At 46.0% G+C, this 25,923-nt stretch overlaps 1 protein-coding gene and 1 non-coding gene across 8 annotated transcripts in view; one reads left to right on the top strand and one right to left on the bottom strand.

Annotated features, from left to right (window-relative positions):
* dst (dystonin) overlaps nt 1-25,923 on the top strand; it is a 665,214-nt gene that overhangs the window by 186,855 nt on the left and 452,436 nt on the right. For 5 of the 7 annotated variants that reach the window (XM_038800637.1, XM_038800634.1, XM_038800639.1 and 2 more), the window contains 3 exons: nt 1,444-1,533; nt 8,090-8,167; nt 10,082-10,174. In XM_038800637.1, the coding sequence (XP_038656565.1) occupies nt 1,444-1,533; nt 8,090-8,167; nt 10,082-10,174 (261 nt within the window). Of the gene's footprint in view, nt 1-1,443; nt 1,534-2,321; nt 2,421-8,089; nt 8,168-10,081; nt 10,175-25,923 lie in introns of all 7 variants that reach the window. The other 2 variants (XM_038800631.1, XM_038800633.1) reach the window with 1 other exon arrangement.
* On the bottom strand, nt 11,105-11,177 carry trnaf-gaa. The gene has a single exon. It is a non-coding gene; the product is annotated as a tRNA-Phe (tRNA).

Here is a 25,923-nt window from a genome sequence, read left to right as displayed (position 1 = left end):
CTGCAGTAACTAAGGGAGTGCTGCATGATTTGACAGGCCATGGGTGAGGCTCTCCAGCCTGCTGGCCGCATTCCTGGGTGGCGCACCCTTGATGGCAGCGAGATTCTCTAATCCTGCCACCTGCCAATGGGATTTCCCACTGTGGCCACCCCACACCACTGGGAAACCCGCGGGTGTGGGTGCGCTGCTGGCGGAACGGAGAATCCCGCCCCATGTTTCTAATGAGATGTTAAATCAAGGCTACATCTGTCTGTGATCTTCTGGTGTTATTTCAAGGAACAAAGGATTTGTTTCATTGTCTTGTCATCAATACGTAACTAAAACCGAAATGTGGAACATCAGAATCTGTAGCGGTTAGTGAAGGCCTGAGAAATCTGGGGCGAGATTCTCCATCCTGCCAGCCCCATTTTCCAGCGCGGCACTCTCCCGCTGGCGGTGGGATTCTCCGTTCCCGTGGCTGGCCAATGGGGTTTCCCATTGTGGGCCACCCCACGCCGTCGGGAAACCGGCGGGCGTGGGTGCGCTGCCGGTGGGGTGGAGAATCCCCTTGTTGTTATTTTTAGCATTCCTCCAGCATATCCCTCGCCTGCTTTTTAAGTTACCATGGATCTATTTGGGTAGGGACGGCAGGTCTTGCAAAGAACCATGTTGAATAACAATTCTTCAAGTGATCATGTTTTTACTGGGGCCTGTTTTTTCGGTGAATTAAAGTATGATTAGAATAACAAATGTGTCTGTATTAGTGCTGTTCTTATTCAGGAGCCTGTATGCTATAAATGCATTTTGCAAAGGGTATATCAAATCTTGTACTTCATCAAATATCAAATACTTTGACAAGGAATGGTCCCCTTATAACACTCATTGTTACATTGTTGATTTCATCAATTGAGTTTATCAAACACAGGCATGTATTTCAGAATTCCACTTTTGGTTCTGACTTAGTATTCTGCATCTCAATAGATTGGATGTCTGTGAATGATTGGATAGTGCTAGACGCTGGTTTAATATTGACAAAAACTGTCAAGTGTTATGTTACTGAGCTGGGTTAAAACTCAGACCATATGTTACTTTCCTTGGGTCAGATTAGAGCTGCCAACGGCGAGGCCTGGGAAACTGTCATTAAAGAAATCTTTTCATTTAAAATTTTAAAAATTCCGCAAGTGAGTATTGCTGGCGAGGTCAGCATTTATTACCCATCCCTAATTACCCTTGAGATGGTGGTGGTGAGCTGCCTTCTTGAACCGCTGCAATCCATGAGGGGGGAGGTGCTCCCACAGTGTATTGGGTAAGGCAGTTGACCCAGTGATGATAAAGAGAGGTGTCTGGATGGTGTGTCTCCTCTTGATGATTGCTGAATCTACCAGATCATCCTTTTGTAAGAGTTTGAAGCGGCCTGGTTGACCACCGTTTGTTGTAATTCACCGATGTGCTCCTTCTCTGCAGGTACGGAAACACGTGAATGACCTGTATGAAGATTTACGAGATGGACACAACTTGATTTCTCTGCTGGAAGCTCTTTCAGGGGACACTCTGGTGAGTCCAGTTGTACATCGACTTGAAACAGTTTAACCCTTAGTGGCGCAGCAGGAACTTCTCTCTGAACGTGTTTCACACTTTCCTGTGTTTAATTTTCTTTCATACTAAAGATGCTGAATAGTCAGTTGTTACAAGTTTTGAATTTATTTTTATTCTTAATTCCGTAAAAACAGCCCCATTCTTTTTCAAATTGTGCTCTTCGGGGAACGTATACGGCTTCTGTTGCATATTGTCACTGGGTATTTGGAAATTAGACCTTTTTCGACGTATTTTGGAAAGGGAATGTCAAACCAGATGGATGTAGGTGGAAGTATTTTGCACAATTGATTTGAGTCTTAGAAAGGGGGTCTTGGATGTGATGTTTTATATTTGGGATGTGAGTATTGCTGGCAAGGCCAGCATTCATTGCCCATCTTAATTGCCCTTATAGTGGCGATGAGCAACCTTCCGCCCTGGACTGGTGCAGTCCATGTGGTTAAAGTGCTCCTAACAGTGCTGCTGGGTATCGAGGTCCCAGGATTTTGACCCACTGGCGATGTTGGGAATGGGTGATTTATATTTCCAAGTCGGTATGGTGTGTGACTTGGCGGGAAATTGGGAGTTGAAGGTGTCACCGTGCATCTACTGCCCACGTCCTCCGATGTGCCTTACTTCCTTTTTTCTTTTGTTTGCTTTTCTCTGTTTTATGTTACCTTGTTTTCATTTCATCCAACTTTTTTCTTCACATCTCGTCTGTGCTGTGCCTATTGTCCTTCTTTTCCTGTACCTCCTGTATGGTTCGATAGCCAAGGGAACGAGATATACTGAAGACGTTACGGTTGGTGAGTGCAGCAGAAGCATGCGCGTGTGACCAGCATGAGGATGATGGTGATGGTGATAAGGGGGTAGGTTGCTCGACTAGCCCCCAGTAACTGTACTAATGTTTCTTGTACTGGTTGGTGAAGAGATTGTGTAACAGAAACAGAACTGAAAAATGTTCTGATAACACACACTAATTTTCTGGCAGAGACAATGCAGTGTGGGGCACCCTGTTGGCACAGGTGTCAAGATGCGTGCCATCCAACTTGATACATCCTGGGAACAGTGGTATTTTTAACTGAGAGCACCGTGCAAAATGCACTTGACATTTGAGCACAGTTAGCTGGCAATAGGCGGCGCATTGCACTTGTCAGCTATTTCAGAGCCCACTGGACCGCAGTGGTCAAAAGTCAACCTTGATCCTAAGGAACTGCCCAGGAAGGAAGCTTTCTTTTCCCCCCTCAAAAAAGGGAAAAATAATGGGTGGGATTCTCCGTCCCGCCACATAGGTGTTCTGGTGCGGCGCCCCCCCCCACCGGCACCGGGATGCTCCATCCTGGCAACCAGCCAATGGGATTTCCCACGCCGTCAGGAAATCCGCATGTGTGAGTGTGCTGTCTATGAAGTGGAGGATCCTACCGACGGAGAATCCAGCTGAATATATTCTTGGAGGCAGGGGAAGTGGGGGGGGGGTTAGGGAATTATATTCCTTCCTATTAGTTAACTTGTACATGTTTCCAAGGAGCTGTCTTTGAAGAAAAGATACTGGGCACAGTTTAGAGAACACCCACATCAATTTAAAATTAGGTTGCCAAAAGTGAAGTTAGAATTTTTTGGGGTGTGGGGGGTAAATCACTGGGGATTTGTAATGGATTGTAAGCATTTGTTATTGAGGCAACCAGATCTGTCAAAATATTTATTGGTGCAACTCGATCAGAATTGGTACCGTTTGCTGAAGTCATTAATCCAGTGATTGAATTTCCCGTGGGAGTTCAGAACCTCTGCTGTAAATATTGGCAGGAGATGAGCCGCAATCCTGGAAAATTAGCAGGAGGATCTCTCATGATAAAGTGTATCCATCAATCTGAAAGGAGGGGGGAGGGGGGAATTTCCACGATTGGTCTCCAGTGTCAGGAGAAGGCTCAATTACCCCATTGTTTAAACTCGCGTGTCAGTTGAGTTGGCTCCCACAGGCACCTTTTGTAACAGATATTCCTAGCTGTTGGCGGAGAGTTTAGTTTCATTTTCTTTCCATAATAGTGAAACTGCGATTCCTCACAATCCAGCTTTGTTAATACATACCAGCAGGGGGTTTGCCAACACTCCAGGCACGCCCAGTCTCCAGGCCACTGTCATGAGAAACCCGGGAATAAAATCATAGGGCTAGTCAAAGCAAATGGTTAATTTTCTTCGTTTCTGACTAACAAGCAAAACGTTCATTGTAAATACGCGAAGAAGGCTGTTCGCTTGGGTGGGGTGGTTTGGAGGTGCAAGGTCATGTGATGGAAACACTGTATGTGTGTCCCATCTGAGTCTCTAGTTGGCATGCTTGTAACCTGGCACTCCGAACTGCCGGCAAAGGAATGAGGGGAGATATGATTCAGGTGGAGCGGCTCTTTGATGTGAAATCCAGCATCCCATCTCTGCAATGCAAGTGGAAGTGAGACAGAGGGCAGGATTTTCCAGCCCTTCCTGCAGCGGGTTCTCCAACAGCGGCGCGGGCAAGCCACGGAAAACGCCGAAGACCCTGGCGGGACCAGAAGTTCCTGCCAGCGGCCACCTCTGCCACTAGAAAACCCGCCGGGTGGGGAATCCCGCTCCGAAGATCTTAATGTTTCATTCAAGTGTTCTAGTGGCCGCGGTGAATTTTCGATCCCTGCCTTTCTTTATTCTGACCCCACCCATCCTTTGCTGCCCATCCAACCAGGGAAGCTTTGGGGTTTCCTTCCTAACCTTCCAATTCCAATCTCAAAGCACATTGACTGGGAGCAATTCAAATGAATTCCATCTGAATTCCGAGGTGTTTCTCTGTATTTATTTGTGCTGTGACACTCATAGAACATACAGTGCAGAAGGAGGCCATTCGGCCCATCGAGTCTGCACCGACCCACTTAAGCCCTCACTTCCACCCTATCCCCGTAACCCAATAACCCCATCTAACCTTTTTTGGTCACTAAGGGCAATTTATCATGGCCAATCCACTTAATCTGCCGTCTTTGGACTGTGGGAAGAAACCGGAGCACCCAGAGGAAAGCCACGCAGACATGGGGAGAACGTGCAGACACCGCACAGAGAGTGACCCAGCAGGGAATAGAACCTTGGACCCTGGCACTGTGAAGCCACAGTGCTATCCACTTGTGCTACCGTGCTGCCCACTCGGAGGAGCACTTCCCGCATAGGCACTGCATCAGCTGCCTGCACTAAAACTGATTAGTCCGCTTGACACAGACTAACGATAAAAGTTCAAGTTACCCATTTTTAGGGCTGTGTGCTCCTGAACTAATTGCAAGTTTGTGTATTGAGTTTACCTATCATTTACCAACTGTTTCATCTGATAATTCAGTGAATGGTGAGGATTTTTAATCAGGAAATTTTAGTCAATCAGATTCAAAAATAACATTCAAAAATATTTAAATAAACCCGCTTATTTTGTTTATTTTCATAGTCTGATTTATTATAGATTGGGGGCAAGATAATTGGTTTCTATGTGGGTGGCATGAAGTGCCAGTTCACTTTCAGTTCCTGTGTCAAAATCAAGGTAATTTCCCAGGAATTGGGCAAAGGTTTCAGCAGCCACAATGTGGGCTGAGTGTGCATCCATTCAGCAGCAGGGATTAGCCTTTTCACAGACAGTGTCACACAGTAGAATGCACATTGTATTAAGGTTAGAACAGGTACAACAACTTGTATTTAAATTGCCCCTTTAGTGCAGTTATTAGCAGTGCTGCCTCACGGCGCTGAGGACCCGGGTTCGATCCCGGCCCCGGGTCACTGTCCGTGTGGAGTTTGCACATTCTCCCCATGTCTGCATGGGTCTTACCCCCATAATCCAAAGAGATGTGCAGGGTAGGTGGATTTCATAGAATCATAGAATTTACAGTGCAGAAGGAGGCCATTCGGCCCATCGAGTCTGCACCGGCTCCTGGAAAGAGCACCCTACTCAAGCCCCACACCTCCACCCTCTCCCCATAACCCAGTAACCCCGCCCAACACTAAGGGCAATTTAGCATGGCCAATCCACCTAACCTTCACATCTTTAGACTGTGGGAGGAAACCGGAGCACCCGGGGGAAACCCACACACACACGGGGAGAACATGCAGATCCGCACAGACACATTTGCAACACTAAATGGCCCCTTAATTGAAAAAAAAAAGATTTGGGTACTCTAAATTTATTTTTAAAATAAATAAATTGCACCCTTTGTATAAATGAAAAAAACTGCTTTGCAGAGTTGCAAGAAAATAAAGACATGGATTGAAAAACAGGATAACCAAATGCTTGGTCACAGAAGTGATTTTTTGGAAGTATATTGAAAAGAAAAACGTAGGTGGTGTGATGGAGGAATTTAAGGAGAGGACTCCACTGTACAAGGTCCAGGCATAGCTGCTAATAGAAGGAAAGACGCACAAGATGCGAGTCGGAGGAATAAGACGTTAAAGAGTGGAATTTTCCTCATTGAGGGGCACCATGGTGGCACATTGGGTAGCACTGCTGCCTCACAGCATCAGGGACCGGGTTCAATTCCAGTCCTGGGCTACTGTCAAGAGTTTGCATGTTCTCCCATGTCCGCATCATTTTCCTCCCACAGTCCAAAGATGTGCAGGTTAGGTGGATTGGCCAAGCTAAATTGCCCCTTAGTGTCCAATGATTAGGTGGGGTTAGGGGACAGGGCGAGGGAGTGGCCCTAGGCAAGAAATTCTTTCAGAGGGTCGGTGTAGACTAAATGGGCTGAATGGCCTCCTTCCGCACTGTAGAGTTTCTATGATTCATACGATTCCACTCCTTGCAATCCAAATGTAGAAAGAGAATCTTCCAAAATGGCTTCTCTTCTTGTTGCTGCACTGTTCCCTCTGGACACCCCAAAAGATCTAACCTGCGTGTTTGATGCTGATTGCTTTCTGAAATCCCTTTGAATAATAAATATCAAAAAACTATTGAATTCCGACGAACTATTCTCAGAACAAGCTAATAACAAACTTGAGGCAGAGTTGGCTAAGTGTCTGTAAACCCAGAGGTCCACTGCATATATAACACTACAGGATGTATGTTGCTGAACAACAGTTGTTGAGTTATGGTCAAACTTCTCTAACTAAACTGTGAAGGAAAATTTTGCGGCTTCACCTAGTGTTTCCATTGTCCCTAGCATGACGAGATGATAGGGTAACCCTCCTGTCAGTCTCATTGGAGACTGTGCTGCTGTCAGTGACTAGGATTGATTTTATTTGTATGATTTGTATTATTCAGCTATCTTCCACTCACTGCATTTTATTAGAGAATAACATCATCCTGCTTTTGATAAAGAGGCTTTACGTTAAGTTTTATTAACAATTTGGTTTGCTGTAGTTCCTAAAGCTACTCCTTTAAATAGACTCTGTAGACTTGTTGTTGTATTGTGTTATTTGTATAGATCCTGCTGAATAATTAGATTCAGATTATTATAGACTCAACGGTTTTCTGTGAGTCCTATTGTAAATCCTGCTCATTCTCCAAATTACTGGCTGAGACGGGTATCAATAGACACTTTGATTCCAAAAGGTAGTTAAGAGTCAGCCACTGACACTTTGATACTGCTTTTCTTACCTTATATACTGTTAGTGATTGTTTTCATTATCAGATCATAGAAACTGTGTATGGGTAAAAGCAAACTATTAACATGGTCCTTTCAAAGATAAAAAAGGCCTTTGGTCAATTGAAAGTCATGCTTTCCTTTTCACAACCTGGACAGTTCCTTGACAGCATTTTCTGCTACTGAGAGAGATGACAAATCTCTTCTTAAAACCATCAGCCTATGCCTAGTTCTTTGGCCACCAAACAGGAGATGTGCATTAAGGGAAGGCATTTTATTGGAAAGGAAAAATACATTTCTTGCTCTTTGCCCTTTCCACTCAAACAGATTTCCTCCTTACCTTTGGCACTAATGTGTTAGATTATGGTGGTGGTTTACACACGTATCCTCCTACTCTTTGGGGGTATGCCTTGATTCTGTGATGTTCAGAAACACTATGGCGCTTCCAAAGTTCTCTCGCCTTCATTTAAAAAAATTATTTAGGTCGGACAAAATAGCTTCAAACGTCAATGTGATGCTGCACCAAAACATTTGCTATGCTTACCATTTTATCCACATTCCGCTCCCAATCTGAGAAGATGCCTCTGAAATTCTGGTTATCTATGGGAAAAGGTATTGGACATTTAATGGATACTCTGGGATCGTCTGAGCATTCACCTTGTTATTCAGGGTCTTTAACAGGGCGGGGAGGAGGCTTGACGTAACATTTTACGATGAGAAATTTAATCTGACCAGGGTCTATTCTCGAGATTGTTGTTCAATGCATCAACCTACCACGCTTTCTCCAATCGCGTTTTTCCAGCAGTATGCGCATGCTATTCAGTCACAACAATGCATGCAAAGTCTCACAGAACACCCGTTAAGTCTTTCAAATGCAGACTTAAGATTTGATTGGTGAATGTTCTACTGCCTCTTTTGAGGACAATTGTTAATAAAGTGTCCTTATTTTGTTTCTTCACTAAACGCAGCCCCGTGAAAAAGGGCGTATGCGCTTTCACAGATTACAGAATGTACAGATTGCATTGGACTACCTAAAACGGCGGCAGGTAAGCTGTGTGTTTACTTGTCTGAAGAATTATTGAATGGACTGTGGCTTTTTTCTTAAAACAAGAGAAGTGTGCAACAAAGGTTTTGAAAAAATTATGAAAGGGTTTGAAAATGTGGAAGTTGAGAAAATATTTCCACTTGTTGGCGAGTCCAAAACTAGTGATTATAAGTACAAGATGATCCCAAATAAAGCTAAGGGGAAATTCAAGAGAAGCTGCTTTGCCCAGAAAGTGGTTAGAATGTGTGATTGGCTACCAGAAATAATAGTTGTGGCAAATGGCTTAGATACACTTAGGCTGAAGCTAGACAAACACAGGAGGGAAAAAGGCACAGAAGATTATGCTGAGATAAGGTTAGACGAAGAGGGTGGGGAGAAATGGAGCACTGATATCAGCAGGGACCTTCAGGGTGAAATGACCGGTTTCTGAGCACTACCATCTAAGGCTGACTCTTAACTACAAACCACGGAGAATTATTCACATGTTATTCTGAAGATGTTCAGTCTGTCATATTAAATTGCTCTGATTTCCCAAATCTTTGAAGGTGGATGGCACAGCAAGTTGACAAGGCTGCTCAAAGCATATAGAATCCTTGCCTTAATGAGTAAAAGTACAGAAGTGAGGAAATTATGCTAGTCGTCATAAATCATTGGTTAGGTCTCCACTGGAATATTGTATCGATTCTGGACACAAAGGAAGGAAGGCTGTGTCAAAGCCTAGAAGGGGAATTATAGAGGGGATTTACTCAGATTTACTCAATGCTGTGTGAGACCAGTTTCGTGGACAGACTGAAGAAGCTGGAATTCTCCTGGGAGCAGAGGAGGTTAGAAGGAGATTCAAACGTGTGTCAAAAGGGTTTTATTTGAGTCATTAGTGGGGAACTGTCTCCAGTGGCAGGTAGATCGGTAAGCAGCGGACACAGATTGCAGATAAATGTCTGAAGAATGAGGGGAAGGTGAGAATTTCTTCTAATGGGGGAGGCTGTGCACTGGAACACACAGCCTGAAAGAATACTGGAAGCTGATTCAGTAATACCTTTCAAAAGGGAATTGGATAAATACAGGAAATAGAAAACACTGCAGAGCTATAAGGGAGTAGGACTAATTGGAAAGCTGTTTCCTAGGACCTGTGCTGGCATGTTGGGCTGAATGGCCTTCTGCCATGCCATCTCATTCTATGACTTCAGGAAGTGTGCCCCTAGCTCTGGATGAGAAGGTATCTGTCACTTCTAATTGACACTCAGCAACCCCTGGTCCAAGTGCATGTATATGGGCATCTTTTGAGAACCGGCTGTGAATTGCAATTCTTGGTATCAGCACTTCCTCCCGCACAGCATGGGTCAGACAACCTGTGGCACTGTCCAGGCTGGTGCGAGTGAAATGGTCACTTGTTTCAGAACATTTGCCAACTTGACCCCGGCTAAAAAATGTTATTTTGGGGGGAGGGGCTGAGAGAATGGCAGGAGCAGAGGAGTTTGGTGACATGAAACGTGCCAAAATCTCTCTTGAATTTGCTGCTTCTGTGTCTCTCTCAGTTTGCAATTAATGCTGCCATTTCTTTTCTCAATATGCAAGTTATGATATCACTCTGACCTGGCTTGGTACAGACACGATTGGTCAAAGGGCTGCCTCCTGCACCGTAACAATTCTGTCCTTCTCTGCCTCCCAATCACAGTCAAGTGCATGGGTTTGAAATTCCCTCCGTTCGGCTGTTCGTCCACTAGGTTGGGTCTATACATGGGACCGTTAACCTCCCGCCCTCTGTAAAACCACAACCCATAACGCAGCCTTTGGACTTGGTGAACTTACTTTTAGAACTGTGTGACAATAAAGATACTCTTCCTACTCATTTTTAATGCTACATGCTACCAGCTGTTGAATTAATCTTCTTCACCTTGTTCTTGTGGGCTAACAGGTCAAACTGGTGAATATAAGAAATGATGACATAACCGATGGGAATCCTAAGCTAACTTTGGGGTTGATCTGGACCATTATTTTGCACTTTCAGGTACGCTTCCTATTTTTCTCTTCAGTGTCTTTGTGCTGGCTCAATTTGGACTTCCAGTATTGAGAGTTCTGATTTGATCAGTCTAGTCCAGTGTATGGCTTATGGAACTGTTGATGAAAAGCCAATGCAGTTTTTAGTTATTGTGTTGTGCGTGCTGTGTTGGGTTTCCTAGTCGAGGTTTATGAACAATATCAGCACGGTGATCGAGTTCCATGTTCATGATTCATATTTGCCGGATGTTGATTTTGTTAAATGGACGTGATCCAGATTTGGGCTGGAACAAGATCGAGACACAACGTACGGAGCGAGAGGGTAGTATCGACACACCTCGAGCAACATGAGACAAAAAGGATTTCAGTCGGTGTGTCATAAACGTCAGGTTCAAAACAAGGGTTAATGCAGTGATGAAAATTTTGATTGTTTTTTTGTATGAATATGCACGGTACTGCGCAGTTGCTGGGTTATTGATATGTTCTGGTAAAGAAGGTTGACCATCGGGGATGAATAGTGAACGTTTGTGAGTTGTCTTGGGAATTGAGAAATGGTTTGACAGGAGATGATTGGGTAGCAAAGCCCGTGGATTGGATTCGATTTGTTTATTGTCACGTGTACCGAGGTACAGTGAAAAGTATTTTTCTGCGAGCGGCTCAACAGATCATTAAGTGCATGGGAAGAAAAGGGAATAACAGAAAATACATAAAAGGGCAACATGATGTATACAATGTAACTACATAAGCACCGGCATCGGATGAAGCATACAGGGGTGTAGTGTTAATGAGGTCAGTCCATAAGAGGGTCATTTAGGAGTCTGGTGACAGCGGGGAAGAAGCTGCTTTTGAGTCTGTTCGTGCGTGTTCTCAGACTTCTGTATCTCCTGCCCAATGGGAGGGGTCTTTTATTATGAGCAAGGAAACGCAGCACTCGGAGGGATTCCGAAACCCGGGATTAAACCAGGGACCTTTGGATCTTCAGTCTAACGCTCTCCCAACTGAGCTATCTCGGCTGGTGGTGAACTTCGGGTAGTCCTGTGACATGGGTGGGGCTTCAAAGCTGAGTGAACATGTTTCCATTTTATAAAGCTGGACATCGTGTTGGCTCTGTCTCTTGGTTGTTTAGGGGATTTTTTTTACCAATATGATTGGAATTTAGAGAAAAGGCACAGGAGCAAATACCCATGTTGTGCAGGAACACGGGATTTTAATTATAAAAAAGAACATTTTCAAATTAGAAGAGCTGGCTGTCGGCCTTAGCAATGTTGTGCAGCATTCTGTGTCAGTGGTAGCTGAATAAGTAACACTCTCGCTTTGGAGTCAGCAGGTTGTGTGTTCAAGTCCCACTCCAGAGATTTCAACTGACTAGGGTGTATTTGAGTGCAGAACTGAGGGAGTGCTGCACTGTCTTTCCTGGTGGTATTTGCAGGAGAGTAGACTAATATTTTTCCTTCAACCAGTATTATTGAAACAGATTATCTGGTCATTATCACATTCTTTGCTGTGTGTAAATTAGCTGCCATGCCATATCACGAATATCTAGACGTGGATCACAGTTATGGTTGGCATGGTAGATACTTTTAAGATAAACAGAAGTTAGCACTGTTGCTTCACAGCGCCAGGGACCCAGGTTTGATTCCCGGCTTGGGTCACTGTCTGTGCGGAGTCTGCACGTTCTCCCCGTGCCTGCGTGAGTTTCCTCTGGGTGCTCCGGTTTCCTCCCACAAATTCCAGAAAGACGTGCTTTTTAGGTGAATTGGACATTTTGAATAATAAAGATTATTATTATAATTTATACCGATGACTACGAAAAATGCTGTAATTGTGAGGTAAAGAACGTTTCAGGCTGAGAGGCAGTAAGACCTTGGATCAATTTATAAACTTCAACTAAATCAAAAATCAATCTTCTCTTTCTAAAGATTGTAATCCAAGAATTCGGAAATGTCCCTCATTAAAGTATTCCCCTCATGCCTTCCATTTTCCTGTAACACGTCTTTGCACTCTCTCGATAAGCTGTATACTGCTCTGAAAGTGTGTATTCCAAACTGTGGATGCATACTCCAGATGGGGATGTACCAGTTGCTGATGGACTTTAAGATAAACATTAACATCCCGACTCAGAAAGGATGCATTCAGCGCTTGTAAAACAGTTTCTGCCTGTTGTACTGTCCGAGCCACATGATTCATAAACCTCAAATTACTTATAACAGTCACACCCAAATTCTTTTCAGTGTTTGAATGTGCTGAAGGCAGGTCATCAGTATGATACTGTTAATTAGGATTATTGTGGTTAAAATGGGAAACTAATCACTTTGTCACATTAAAGGTAAGTTGCCACTCCTTGGACCACCGCACCACAGTAGAGTGTTCACTCTGCAGAGGTGCATTTGAGAGCCCTGGATTATTTTTCTTAACGTCCAAATAAATTTTAATATTATCCGTATACCCTAAAACTGTATTACACTGAATCTGGCTAACGATGTCACTATTATAAGCCACAAATAAATTTTGAAGCTGCCATGCATGAACCTTTATTATTAGATCACGAGTAAAGTAACGTTGCAGGTTATCCGGCATTGGTGTGATGGCATGCTGACTAGTGATTGGCTTTCTGCGCCTGTCTTTTCCCATGCTCCGAGTGACCATTGACCTGGCCCGAACCACCCGAGCCAAACAGGTAAGATCTGAAAACCGGGCACGGATTCAGTCCCACAGTTGCCGGTTTTGAGACATTGTACCTGTAGGAAGAGCAAGGAGAGGCAAAAGAAAGTATACTTCGAAAGTGGATGGTGGAGCAGAGGGACCTGGGGGTATATGTGTGTAAATCATTAACGGTTGATTGAGAAAGTGGTTTGTGAAGCCTACAGTTTTTTAAGTAGGGGGATAGAGTACAAAAGCATGGCAGTTATGTTGAACCTGTTTAAAACACCAGTTTTGCCTCAAATGGAGCATTGTGTGCAGTTCAGAGAACCACGCTTAGGAAAGACGTAAATGCATTAGAGAAGGTGCAGAAAAGGTTCAAGAAACTGGTTCCAGGGATGAGGAACGTGAATCGATTGGATAAATTTGGACTGTTCTCCTCGAAGAAGAGAAGACGAATGGGAGATTTGACCGAGGTATTGAAAGTATAGGGGGGTCTGGACAGAGTTAATGGGGGCGATGCTGTTCCCCTTGGTGGATCGAGAACCAACGGGCACAGTTTTATGTTAATTGGTAAATGAAGCAAGGGCGACTCGAGGGAAACATTTTATGCAGCGAGTGGCTTTGATCTGGAATATACTGCCTGAGACTTTTGGAGGCAGAATCAATCATAACAGTCAAAAGAGAATTGGACAATTATCTGAAGCCAAAAGAGTTGCAGGGCTCTGGTGAAAAAGGCGGGAGGTTGGAGTTGGTGTGAGTGCTCCTGTGGAGAGCTGCCAGGGTCACGACTGGTCGAATGCCCTCCTGTGCTGTGACTCTCCTGTAAACTACTTGATTTTAAAAAAAATCTAGAAATAAAATACTTTTCAAACCTGTCACAGGAACTGAGGCTGACCCAGAACATTCCAACAAAGCCCATTGTGTTCTTTGGTGCAGCAGATGTCTTGAGTCAGAAGATGGTTTACCCTGGTTTACTTCATAGCAATTTGTCATTGCCGTGACCATTTTCGGACATTGGATTTTTATTGATAGGACAGCTGCCCTGGAGCTTCAGACGCAGAAGTAGAATTTTAAGAGCAGGTCATTTAGCCCAATTGATCTGTACTGGTGTTGCTGCTTCACCCAATCTTCTTCATTGAACACCATCATTATATCTGTGGATTCCATTCTCCCTCCTGCACTGAATAAGCTTCCTGGTAGTGGGTTCCTCATTCTCTTCGCTCTCTGGATAATGAAGTTTCTCCTGAATTCCTGATTGGATTTATTAGTGGCCGTCCTATATTTTGGCCGGCACTGTAGCACAGTGGTTAGCACTGTTGCTTCGCAGCGCCAGGGTCCCAGGTTCTGTTCCTGGCTGGGTCACTGTCTGTGCGGAGTCCGCACGTTCTCCCCGTGTCTGCGTGGGTTTCCTCCGGGAGCCACGGTTTCCACCCACAAGTCCCACAAGACGTGCTGTTAAGTAAATTGGATATTCTGAATACTCCCTCTGTGTACCTGAACAGGCGTGGGAATGTGGTGACTAGGGAATTTTCAGTGCAGCGTTAATGTAAGCCTACTTGTGACACTAAAGATTATTATTATTATTACAGCTGGCAGTTTAGGACTCCCACAAGCGGGAGCATTTTGTCCATGTCCATCCTCTCAAACGCTTCCATAATTTTACCTGGTGACCTTTTTCTAAAGCTGAGAGCCCCAGCCTGTTTTGTGTTTTCCTATTGATATTTCCTCATCGAGTAATTGTTAAATGACAGGGGTATCTCAAATTAAAGAAACAACCTGCATTTACGTAGCACCTTCCAAAAGCACTTCACACTCAGTTAAGTACCATGTGTAGTCGCTGTTGTATTGTCCGCTCTCGCATTGAGGTAATTGACTGGATCAAGTTTTTAACGTTGATTGTGGGATTAAGTTACCTCAGTTGGCTAGACGACTGGTTTGTGATGCAGAGCACTGGCAACAGTGCGGGTTCGATTTCTGTACAGCCAGAGGTTATCAATGAAGGCCCTGCCTTTTCAACCTTGCTCCTCGCTTGAGGTGTGGTGACCCTCTGGTTCAATAGCCTCCTGTCAGCACTCTTTCAAAAGGGGCAGAGCAGGCCATGGTCCTTGGGGATTATGGTGACTTTCATTTCGACTTTCAATACTGGCCAGGATATGAGAGAATTCCCATGATTTTCTTTCAAATAATGCCGTGGGATCTTTTACAGCTATCTGAGAAGCAGGGTCTGACTGAAACGTGACACATCGCATTGACTCTGCACTCATGTCTCTGGAGTGGACTTGAACCCATGATGTTCTAACAGAGCTTAAGAGTGCTACATGCTGAGCCACCAGTGTGAATATTTGGTTCTGGTTAGAATGAGTGTGATATTAATGACCATGTATCAGCATTTGATTGAATTACCAATGAGACATTAGCCTGGATTCTCCACCGCCCGCCGGGGGTAGTGGGTCCCCGATGTTGCAGAAAATCGGCATCAGGTGTCGGGCAGACACCGATCTGGTCACGATGCTCCGACCCCCCCCCCCCCCCCCCCCCGCAGCTGGTGATGGGATCAGGGTTTGCACCCACGTGCCAGCGGGAGAATGTAAATTAATGCAAATGGGTCCCCCTGGGCCAGGAATCATGTGGGCGGGGATTACTACAGGTATCACCAAACATGAACCTTATTTGGTGGACCTCGTGTTGGGCCAAGGGGTTAACTCCTGAAGGAAATTGTCTAACTAAAGGGACCCCTGACAGAGATCTCTAAATAGAGGGACTCCTGACAGAGTCTCCCTAACTAGAGGGTCCCCTGACAGAGACCTCCTAACCAGACGAACCCCCTAAATAAAGGGTAAAGTCACTATAGTCCCAGATGACCATAGGCTCCTTTTTCCTTTGAGGGGGAAACTTAACTGCGGGATTTAATCTGAGGATCAACAAATGTCCGGCGAGGGGCAAGGTTGAGAAGTCAGGCCTTCATGAATAAATAGCGGAGCTAAAAATTACGGCCCGGAAGCGGGATTCCCCCGAGAATCTCCCCTATTCCTCACCGTGCATAAATTTGCATGGGGAGGTGTAGTGAATTGAGTTCCCAATGTGAATCTGCAGCAATTCTCCTGCGGCTGTAGAATATAGACTCCCGAATGGAGAATCTCGCCCATTGCCTTTCGTTAGGCCTTACTTCAGAGAGAGGGAAAAGACAACAGGTGCGGTAATTAAAATGACAAATGCCTGGCCGACAGAAGACATTTGACGCAGTAAAACTGTTTTGACACTGTGCTGATCTGAATTAACCCTGCGTGCTGTTCTCTCACTGGGCAAACAGATCACTGTGCATGTGCGCTCACACACAATGTGCAGACCAATGTCAGCTTGTGGGACATCAAGCTATTTTTAAAAATATCATCTTTGAATTATTTAATCATGGCCAAGTTCCTGTACACAGATCTGCAGCAAAGTTCATGTTAGCACGAGTTGAGTAGTCTAACTGGCCTGAGTGGGAATGAGAAGTCTGGGGTTCTAATGATTCCGAGAGTGTGGGCTTTTGTTTATTTCCATGTGCAGAAACATAGAAACTGCTGGAGCCATTTAGCCCCTTGCGCCTGTTCTGCCAGTCAATAAGATGATGACTGATGTGCACAAACACACTTTCTCTGTATCCCTTGACAACAAAAATCAATAGATCTCAGTTCTAAAATTGACCATCACCAGCAATTGCCATTTGTGAGAGATTTTCGAACCTCTACCTTGTTTGTAAGGAATTGCTTCCTTACTTTACTTCTAAAAGATCGGCCCCTAATTTGTTTCATTGCGTCCCTAATCCTAGACTCCCCCACCAGCAGAAATAATTTCTCCCAATCTACCCATCTGTCCCCCTCAACAAAACCAGCCATATGAATACTGTGGCTGCAAGTATAGCTAAAAGATTGGAAATTCTGCAGAGAATAACTTTTGCTCAGGGCTCTGATGGAATACTCTCCATTAGCCTGGATGAGTGCAGCTCCAATGACACACGAGAAGCTCAACACCATCCAGGAAAAAGCAGTCTGCTTCATTGGCACCCGACACACCACAGTGAACATTGATTCTCTCCACCCCTTTCGCACAGTGGTAGCAGTCTGTAACATCTATAGGGTGCACTGCAGTAACTCATCACACCCTCTTCGACAGCACCTTCAAATCCATGACCTGTACCACGGCGGAGGGCAATGGCAGCAAGTGCGTGGCAACACCCACCACCTGCAGGTTCAGCTCCAAGCCACTCACCATCCTGACTTGGAAATATATCGCCGTTCCTTCAGCAGCATTTGGGTTAAAGTCCTGGAGCTCCCTCCCTGACAGTGCTGTGGATGTGCCTACACCACATGAACTACAGTGGCTCAAGAAGGCGACTCACCACCACCTTCTCGAGCACAGTTAGGGATGGGAAACAAATGCTGCCCTAACCAGCAACGCGCCATATGCCCTGAATTATTACAATTCTTTTTAAAATCAGATAGCACTCTGTTGGCAACACCTCTGTAGCAGAAGGTCATGGGTTCAACGCCTGTTTCAGGGAGTTGAGTGCACAATAGAGGAGCAGCAACTCCAACAACAGGACTGATGAAATGCTGCATTGTCAGAGGTGCCACCTGACCACTCGGAGCCCACACCACCGTAGAAAATGGAGAAGCTGTACCGAGATCGTACTTATTTTAAACCCTCAGTGTCACTAAAAATAGCTTATTTGATCTTTTATCACATTCCAGTGTTTGGCATCTTACTGGGCTCAATTTTGCTGCCGCACAAAGTACTGCAAAGTGATCTCCCGAGGTTATGAAAGTTGCTATATAAAAGCATATCTTTCTGAGGTTCAGGATCAGCCCAGGTGAGCGTGTTTTTGACATTGTTGCCCAGCGCAGTAATTATGGTGGGCAGTTCGACATTAAGGACCATCACAATCGAGCATGATTTGATCACTGGAGTATTCACACCCACAGGAGTGAGTCATATAAAAAAGAACCTGGAGAAAATAGGAGTGGGAGGAGGACATTTGGCCCTTCAAGCCCGCTCCGCCATTCATTACGATCATGGCTGATCATCCAACTCTATAGCCTTATCCCACTTTCCCCCATATGTTTTGACCCCCTTTGCCCTAAGTGCTAAATGTAACTGCTTCTTGAAACCATACAATGTTTTTGGCTCAACTACGTCCTGTGGTAAAGAATTCCACAGGCCCACCACTCTCTGGGTTAAAATTTTTTTCCTCATCTCTGCCCTAAATGGTCTACCTCGTATTCTCAGGTTGTGACCCCTGGTTTTAGTCACACCCACCATTGGGAGCATCCTTCCTGCATCTACCCTGTCCAGTCCTGTTAGAGTATCCTCAGATAAGGAGACCAAAACTGCATACATTATAGGTGTGGCCTCACCAAGGCCCTGTATAATTGCAGCAAGACATTCCTCCTCCTGTACTTAAATCCTCTCGCTATAAAGGCCAGCACACCATTTGCCCTCTTTACTGCCTGCTGCACCTGTATGCTCACCTTCAGCGACTGGTATACGAGGACACTCGGGTCTTGTTGCACATTCCCCACTCCCAATTTATGGCCACTCAGATAATAGCCTGCCTTCTTGTTTTTACTACCAAACTGGATAACCTTGCATTTATCCAAATTATACTGCCATCTGCCATTCATTTGCCCACTCATTCAACTTGTCCAAATCACACGAAGGATCTCTGCATCCTCCTCACAGCTCACCCTCCCACCCAACTTGGTGTCATCTGCAAATTTGGAGATATGACATTTTGTTCCCTCATCTAAATCATTAATATATATTGTGAATAGCTGGGGTCCCAGCACCAATCTCTGCGGTATCCCACTAGTCACTGCCTGCCAATTTGAAAAAGACCTGTTAATTCCTACTCTTTGTTTCCTGTCTGCCAACCAGCTTTCTATCCATCACAATACACTACCCCCAATCCCATGCACTTTAATTTTACACGCAAATCTTTTGTGCAGGATTTTTCCAAAAGCCTTCTGAAAGTTCAAATACACCACATCCATTGGCTCCCCTTCATAAATTCTCTAGTTACATCTTTGAAGAGTTCTAGTAGATTTGTCGAGCATGATTTCCCCTTCATAAATCCATGCTGACTCTGTCCGATCCTGCCACTGTTTTCTGAGTGCTCTGCTATAAAATCTTTGACAGTGGATTCTAGAATTTTCTCCACTACTGACATCAGGCTTACCGGTCTATAATTCCCCGATTTCTCTCTACCTCCCTTTTTAAATAGTGGTGTTACATTAGTCACCCTGCAATCTGCAGGAACTGTTTCAGAGTCTATAGAATCCTGGAAGGTGACCACCAATGCACCCACTATTTCTTGGGCCACATCCTTAAGGATGCTGGGATGTAGAATATCAGGCCCTGGGGATTTATTGGCTTTCAATCCCATCAATTTCCCCAACATTTCTCTACTGATATTGATCACCTTCAGTTCCTCCCTCTCACTAAACCCTTTCTGGTATCTTATTTGTGTCCTTATTTGTGAAGACAGAACCAAAGTATGTATTTAGTTGCTCAGCCATTTCTTTGTCCCCTATAATACATTCCCTGTTTCTAACTGTAAGGGAACCTACATTTGTCTTTACCATTCTTTGCAGAAACTTTTACAGTCAGTTTTTACGTTCCCTGCAAGCTTACTTTCGTACTCTATTGTCCCCTCCTTAATCAATTCCTTGGTCCTTCTTTGCTGAATTCTAAACGGCTGCCAAGCCTCAGACCTGTTGTTTTTCTTGGCCAATTTGTATGCTACATCTTTGGATGGAATACTATCTTAATTTCCCTTGCAAGCCATGGATTGGCCACCTTTCCTGTTTTACTTTTGTGCCAGACAGGAATGAACATTGCCTATCCAGTGTCATCCCTTTAAGTAACATTCCCCAATCGATCATAGCCAACTCACGCCTCATTTCATTGTAGTTTCCTTTGTTAAGATTCAGGACCCTAGTCTCCGAATCAACTACTTTACTCCCTATCCTGATGAAAAATTCTATCATGTTATGGTCGCTCGTCCACAAGGGGTCTCGCGCAACTAGACTGCCAATGATTCCGTTCTCATTACACAGTACCCACTCTAGGATGGCCTGTTCCCTAGTTGGCCCCTCAACATATTGATCCAGAAAACCATCCCGTATACAGGTCAGGAATTACTCCTCTACAGTATTCTGGCTAATTTGATTTTCCCAATCTATATGCACATTAAAATCACCCCAAATTACAGTTGTTCCTTGATCACATATGTCTCTAATTTCCTGTTTAATGACATCCCCAACAATATCATTACAGTTTGGGGGTCTATATATGCCACCCAGGAACTTTTTTTTGTGCCTTGCTGTTTCTCAGCTCTTCCCATACAGGTTCTACATTGTCGGAGCTAACATCCTCCCCACTATTGTGTTCATTTCCTCCTTGACCAGCAATGCAACTCCACTGCTTTTTTCTTTTTGTCTGTCCTTCCTAAATACTGAAAGCCTTGAACATTCCTGGTCACCCTGCAACCAAGGGCCGGGTTTCTCCCGTACCCGGCGGGGTGGGGGGTCCCGTCGGGACGGAGTGGCATGAACCCACTCCGGCGTCGGCCCGCCCCAAAGATGTGGAATCCTCCGCTCCGCTAGGCCGGCCCCGGAGTGGTTTGTGCCCCGCTGGCCGGCGGGGAAGGGCCTTGGCGCCATGCCAACCAGCGCCGAAGGGCCTCCGCTGGCCAGGTTCAGTTGGTGCATGCACGGGAGCGCCAGCGTGTGCTGGCGTCATCCCAGAACATGCGCAGAGGGCTTCGTCTCTGCACTGGCAATGGCGGTGGGCCCCGATCGCGGGCCAGGTCACCGCGGGGGCGCCTCCCGGGGCCAGATCCCCCTGCGCCCTCCCGAGGACCCCGGTGGCAGCCCGTGCTGCCAGGTCCTGCCAGTAAGGACCTACTCTAATTTACGCCGGCAGGACCGGCAAAAAACAGGCAACCACTCTGCGGCGGAATGGTTTGCGCCCCGCCGGCTTGCGTGGAAGGCCTTTGGTGCCATGCCAGCCGGGGCCGAAGTGACACCACCGGCCAGCGATAGTCCGCGCATGCACGGGTGCATCAGCGGCTGCTGATGTCATCCCCGCACTTGCGCAGCGGGTCACCTACTCGTCGGCCATCACGGAGGCTGACACGGACGACACGTAGGAAAAGAGTGCTCCCACGGCACTTGCCCGCCCGCGGATCGGTGGGCCCCGATCGGGGGCCAGCCCACCGTGGGGGCACCCAGGGGCCAGATCGCCCCCCCACCTCCGCCCAAGGACCCCGGAGCCCGCCCGCGCCACCATGTCCCGCCGGTAAGGGACCTAGTTTGATCCACGCCGGTGGGACCGGCAAAAAACCAGTGGTGCTTCGGCCCATCGCGGGCCGGAGATTTCGCGCTGCCCCGGGGCTCATTGAGTCGCGCCGGTCCCCGCCATTCTCTGAGGTGGGCCGCCTGACTCGCGCCTCGCCGACTTTTGGAGGGCCGGAGAATTCCGCAGCCGGCAGGGGCGGGATTTACGCCGACCCCCGGCGATTCTCCGACCCGGCGGGGGGGTCGGAGAATCCCGCCCCATGTCTCTGTACCCCCGCCAATATCATACCCGTTCACATCTATTTGCGCGATTAGTTCATCCACTTTATTGTGAATGCTCCGCGCGTTAAGGCAACAAAGCCTTTAAGCTTGTCTTTTTAACATTACTAGTTCAGCTCCCAATATTTTTAACTATGGCCCTGTTTAAATCTGGCCCTTGATTTTTCAGCCTATCACTTTTCTTATTCCTCTTTCTGTCTTTTGTTTTTGTTATTTGCTCCTCTGACTCTTTCATAGGTTACCATTCTACTGTCTTATTAGTTAAAACCTCCCCAACCATCCTAGCAAATACTCCCCCCAGGACATCAGTCTCGGTCCTGCCCTGGTGTAACCCGTCCAGTTTGTGCAGGTCCCGCCTCCCACATAACATTTCCCAGTGCCCAGGTATCTGAAACCCTCTTCCTCGCATCATCTCTTCAGCCACGTATTTATCCAAGATATCCTCCTATTTCTACTCTGACTCGCACGTGGCACTGGTAGTAATCCTGAGATCACTACCTTAGAGGTCCGACTTCTCGACTTTCTTCCTAACACTCTACATTCTACTTTTAGGACCTCATCTCTTTTTTTACCTATGTCGTTGGTACCGATGTGCACCATGACCACTGGCTGTTCACCCTCCCCCTCCAGAATGCCCTGTAACCTATCTGAGACATCCTTAACCCTAGCACCAGGGAGGCAACTCACCATCCTGGAGTCTCGTTTGAGGCCAGAGAAACTCCTACCTATTCCCCTCACAATTGAATGCCCTGCTATTATTGTAGTCCCACACTTTTTATTCCTCCCATCCGCAGCAGAACCAGCTGTGGTGTAATAAATTTGCCTGCTGCTGCTTTCCCCTGAGAGGTCATTCCCCTCCAAAATGGTATATCTGTTTTAAGAACATAGAACATACAGTGCAGAAGAAGGTCATTCGGCCCATCAAGTCTGCACCGTCTCACTCAAGCCCTCACTTCAACCCTATCCTCTTAATCCAGTAACCCCTCCTAACCTCTTTGGACACTAAGGGCAATTTATCATGGCCAATCCACCTACCCTGCACGTCTTTGGACTGTGGGAGGAAACCGGAGAACCCGGAGGAAACCCACGCAGACACGGGGAGAACGTGCCGACTCCGCACAGACAGTGACCCAGCAGGGAATTGAAACCTGGGACCCTGGCGCTGTGAAGCCACAGTGCTAATCACTATGCTACCGTGCTGCCCTTTTTGCAGGGGAATGGCCACAAGAGATTCCTGCACTGCCTACCTCTCATGTTCTGCCTGGTGGTCACCCATTCCCTTCCTGCCTGCGATGTGACGCCTCTCTGTGCGTGGTATCCATGGCACTCTCTGCCTTGCGGATTTTCCACAGAGTCCCCAGGCGCCGATCCAGCTCCGAAACCCGGGAGCTTGCAGCTGGAAACACTTCCTGCAAACTTGCTGGTCCCGGTCACTGGAAATGTTCGCGGCCTCCCACATGGAGCAAGAGGAGCAAACCAAGGCTTTGGGATCTCCTGCCATGACATAACCCTTAAATTAAACCTTTAGAAGATGCGTAATATCAGATTATATCCCATTCTCTAGGGCCCTTCTTTCCTTGTGCTCGTAACTATCAATTATAGCCCTTACAGATTATGGTTCTTTGAGACTGTTTTGTCAATTAATAAGATATTACCAATCCTCAAGTTCAACTGCATTTTCTTGCCTGATCCTGATATCTCTTGGGAGGCCAAAAAAGTTTTGGATCTGAGCCTTGTGTGTACCCTATGGAGAAAACAAAAGGCCTGTGCATCTTACACCCTCTGAACCCAATGCAGCATCTCGGCAGAAAACGTGGCAGAGACGGGCATGCCAGAGTGGGGCTCTTGAGACACACCGGCTGAAAGTCAACTCAAGAGTTGCCCACCAGAAGGCTGCCACTGGTAGTTTGCAAGGATGATGAGGTCAAGGTGTTTTTTTTTGACAAAATGCTTTTAAAGAGAGAAGGCCAACATCTGAAGAGAGAGAATAGTTAACAATAAAAATTAACGGGAGCCAGGAGGGGGCAGCAGCCTAGTGGCTCGAGGGAGCAGGAGGTCAGTCTTAATGGACAAAATGAGCTGGGAGGGGGCTTGAGGGGCGATAGGAGAGTAACTGAAGAAAGATGTGAGTTCAAGGTTCAGCTGCAGAAGAAATTTGGCGGGGCGGGTGAGGGAAAGGCTGGTTTTAGTGACCAGATCCATGAGCTCCTTGCATTTATTGGTGGAGGTGAGGATGGAGGAGACGGGCGAAGAGAGATTTAAGAAGTACTCGAAGACTTGGTGTCCAAAAACCTCAAAGTTTAAGTAACAGCCTGTCAACCTGAAAATGATGACTTTATTTTTTAAAATTTCTTTTTTATAAATTTAAAGTACCCAATTCTTTTTTTCCAATTAATGGAGCAATTTAGCGTGGCCAATCCACTTACCCTGCACATCTTTTTTGGGTTGTGGGGGTGAGACCCACGCAGACATGAGGAGAATGTGCAAACTCCACATGGACAGTGACTCGGGGCCGGGATTCGAACCCGGATCCTCGTTGCCGTGAAGCAGCAGTGCTAACTATTGCACCAGCCTGCCGCCCAAAAATGATCAGTTTGTTCCTACTGCCTGTTCCTTGCTATGCCCTGCAGTTAGACACTCCCTGCAAGAATCACTGAATAAAGACTGGGAGAAGGAGACTTGTTTTTATTTCTACCTCGAGGATCGATTGCTCATTTAACTTATACTCATCCTCCACCAGCCTGTAATTGACTTTGAACTTGGTGCCAAGTGGTGCAAGAACAAAGAACAAATAAAGAACTAAGAAAAGTACAGCACAGGAACAGGCCCTTCGGCCCTCCAAGCCTGGGCCGATCATGCTGCCTGTCTAAACTAAAATCTTCTGCACTTCCTGGGTCCGTATTCCTCCATTCCCATCCTATTCATGTATTTGTCAAGATGCCCCTTAAACGTCACTATCGTCCCTACTTCCACCACTCCTCCGGCAGTGAGTTCCAGGCACCCACTACCCTCTGTGTAAAAAAAAACTTGCCTCGTATTTCTCTAAACCTTGCCCCTCGCACCGTAAACCTATGCCCCCTCGTAATTGACCCCTCTACCCTGGGAAAAAGTCTCTAACTGTCCACTCTGTCTATGCCCCTCATACTTTTGTAGACCTCTCTCAGGTCGACGCTCAACCTCCTTCGTTCCAGTGAGAACAAACCAAGTTTATTCAACCTCTCCTCATAGCTGATGCCCTCCATACAAGGCAACATCCTGGTAAATCTCTTCTGCACCCTCTCTAAAGCCTGCACATCCTTCTAGTAGTGTGGCGACCAGAATTGAACACTATACTCCAAGTATGGCCTAACTAAGGTTCTATACAGCTGCAACATGAACATACTGAGCCTCCAGGAGATCTGTGCTCACTCAGCAGTTTCATCTGAAGCAAGCGCATCCTATTGCTGTAAAATTATAGCTTTTTAGAATTCTATAATGGGCTTCTGTGCATAGGGCACATTTGCAGTGGGCCCAAAATAAACACTTGATAATTTTGTGCTGGGATTCGGGTGTTGTGCTAAGGTATTATCCATTCATTATATATATTTTAGCCAGTGGGTCGGAAAGATGTGGTTTGGCTCATAAAAGCTCTGGGCACTTAAATGTATGTCACATAAACACAACAGAGGTCACTCAGTGTAAAAGCACAGGCTATCTTCATGACTTAATGTTTGTGATGAGGTATTTTTGATTTATTACTGCATGCATTCCTTGGACATATTACAAAAACTTCCATTTGTGTAGCATCATTTAACGCCTCAAGGCAGATTTGTAGGCATATCAATTTAAAGCTGGGCAGCACGGTAGCACAGTGGGTAGCACTGTTGCTTCACAACACCAGGGTTCCAGGTTTGATTCCCGGCTTGGGTCACTGTCTGTGCGGGGTCTGCACGTTCTCCCTGTGTCTGCGTGGGTTTCCTCCGGGTGCTCCGGTTTCCTCCCACAAGTCCCGAAAGACGTGCTGTTAGGTGAATTGGACATTCTGAATTCTCCATCAGTGTACCTGAACAGGTGCCGGAATGTGGTGACTTGGGGGTTTTCACAGTAACTTCATTGCAGGGTTAATGTAAGCTCACTTGTGACAATAAAGGTTATTAATTTTTTTTTTAAAGAGTTGAATCCACATAACTTTTATTTGCCAACATTTAGGGAGGTGCTACGAAGAAAACGTTACTAAGCCTCCTTCTGTGCAGGGAAAGAACTCGCCACCTCCCCGCCAAAAATTGCTGAGTTTTTCCAGAAAATTATAAAGGTTATTAATTAATTAATCTTGAACAAGCAGGGTCTGTGAAGCTAAGACATGGAGGGAGCGAGGAGATGGTGGTGGCATTTTACACTGAGGCTTCTTTGTCCACTCTCCTAGCCTGTCCAAGTCCTTCTGCAGTCTCCCCACTTCCTCAACCCTACCTGTCCCTCTACATATCTTTGTATAATCTGAAAACTTAGCATCAATACCCTC

Source organism: Scyliorhinus canicula, chromosome 6, assembly GCF_902713615.1.
Source record: "Scyliorhinus canicula chromosome 6, sScyCan1.1, whole genome shotgun sequence".
NCBI classification, from domain to species: domain Eukaryota; kingdom Metazoa; phylum Chordata; class Chondrichthyes; order Carcharhiniformes; family Scyliorhinidae; genus Scyliorhinus; species Scyliorhinus canicula.
This window is presented reverse-complemented; position numbering and strand designations above follow the sequence as displayed.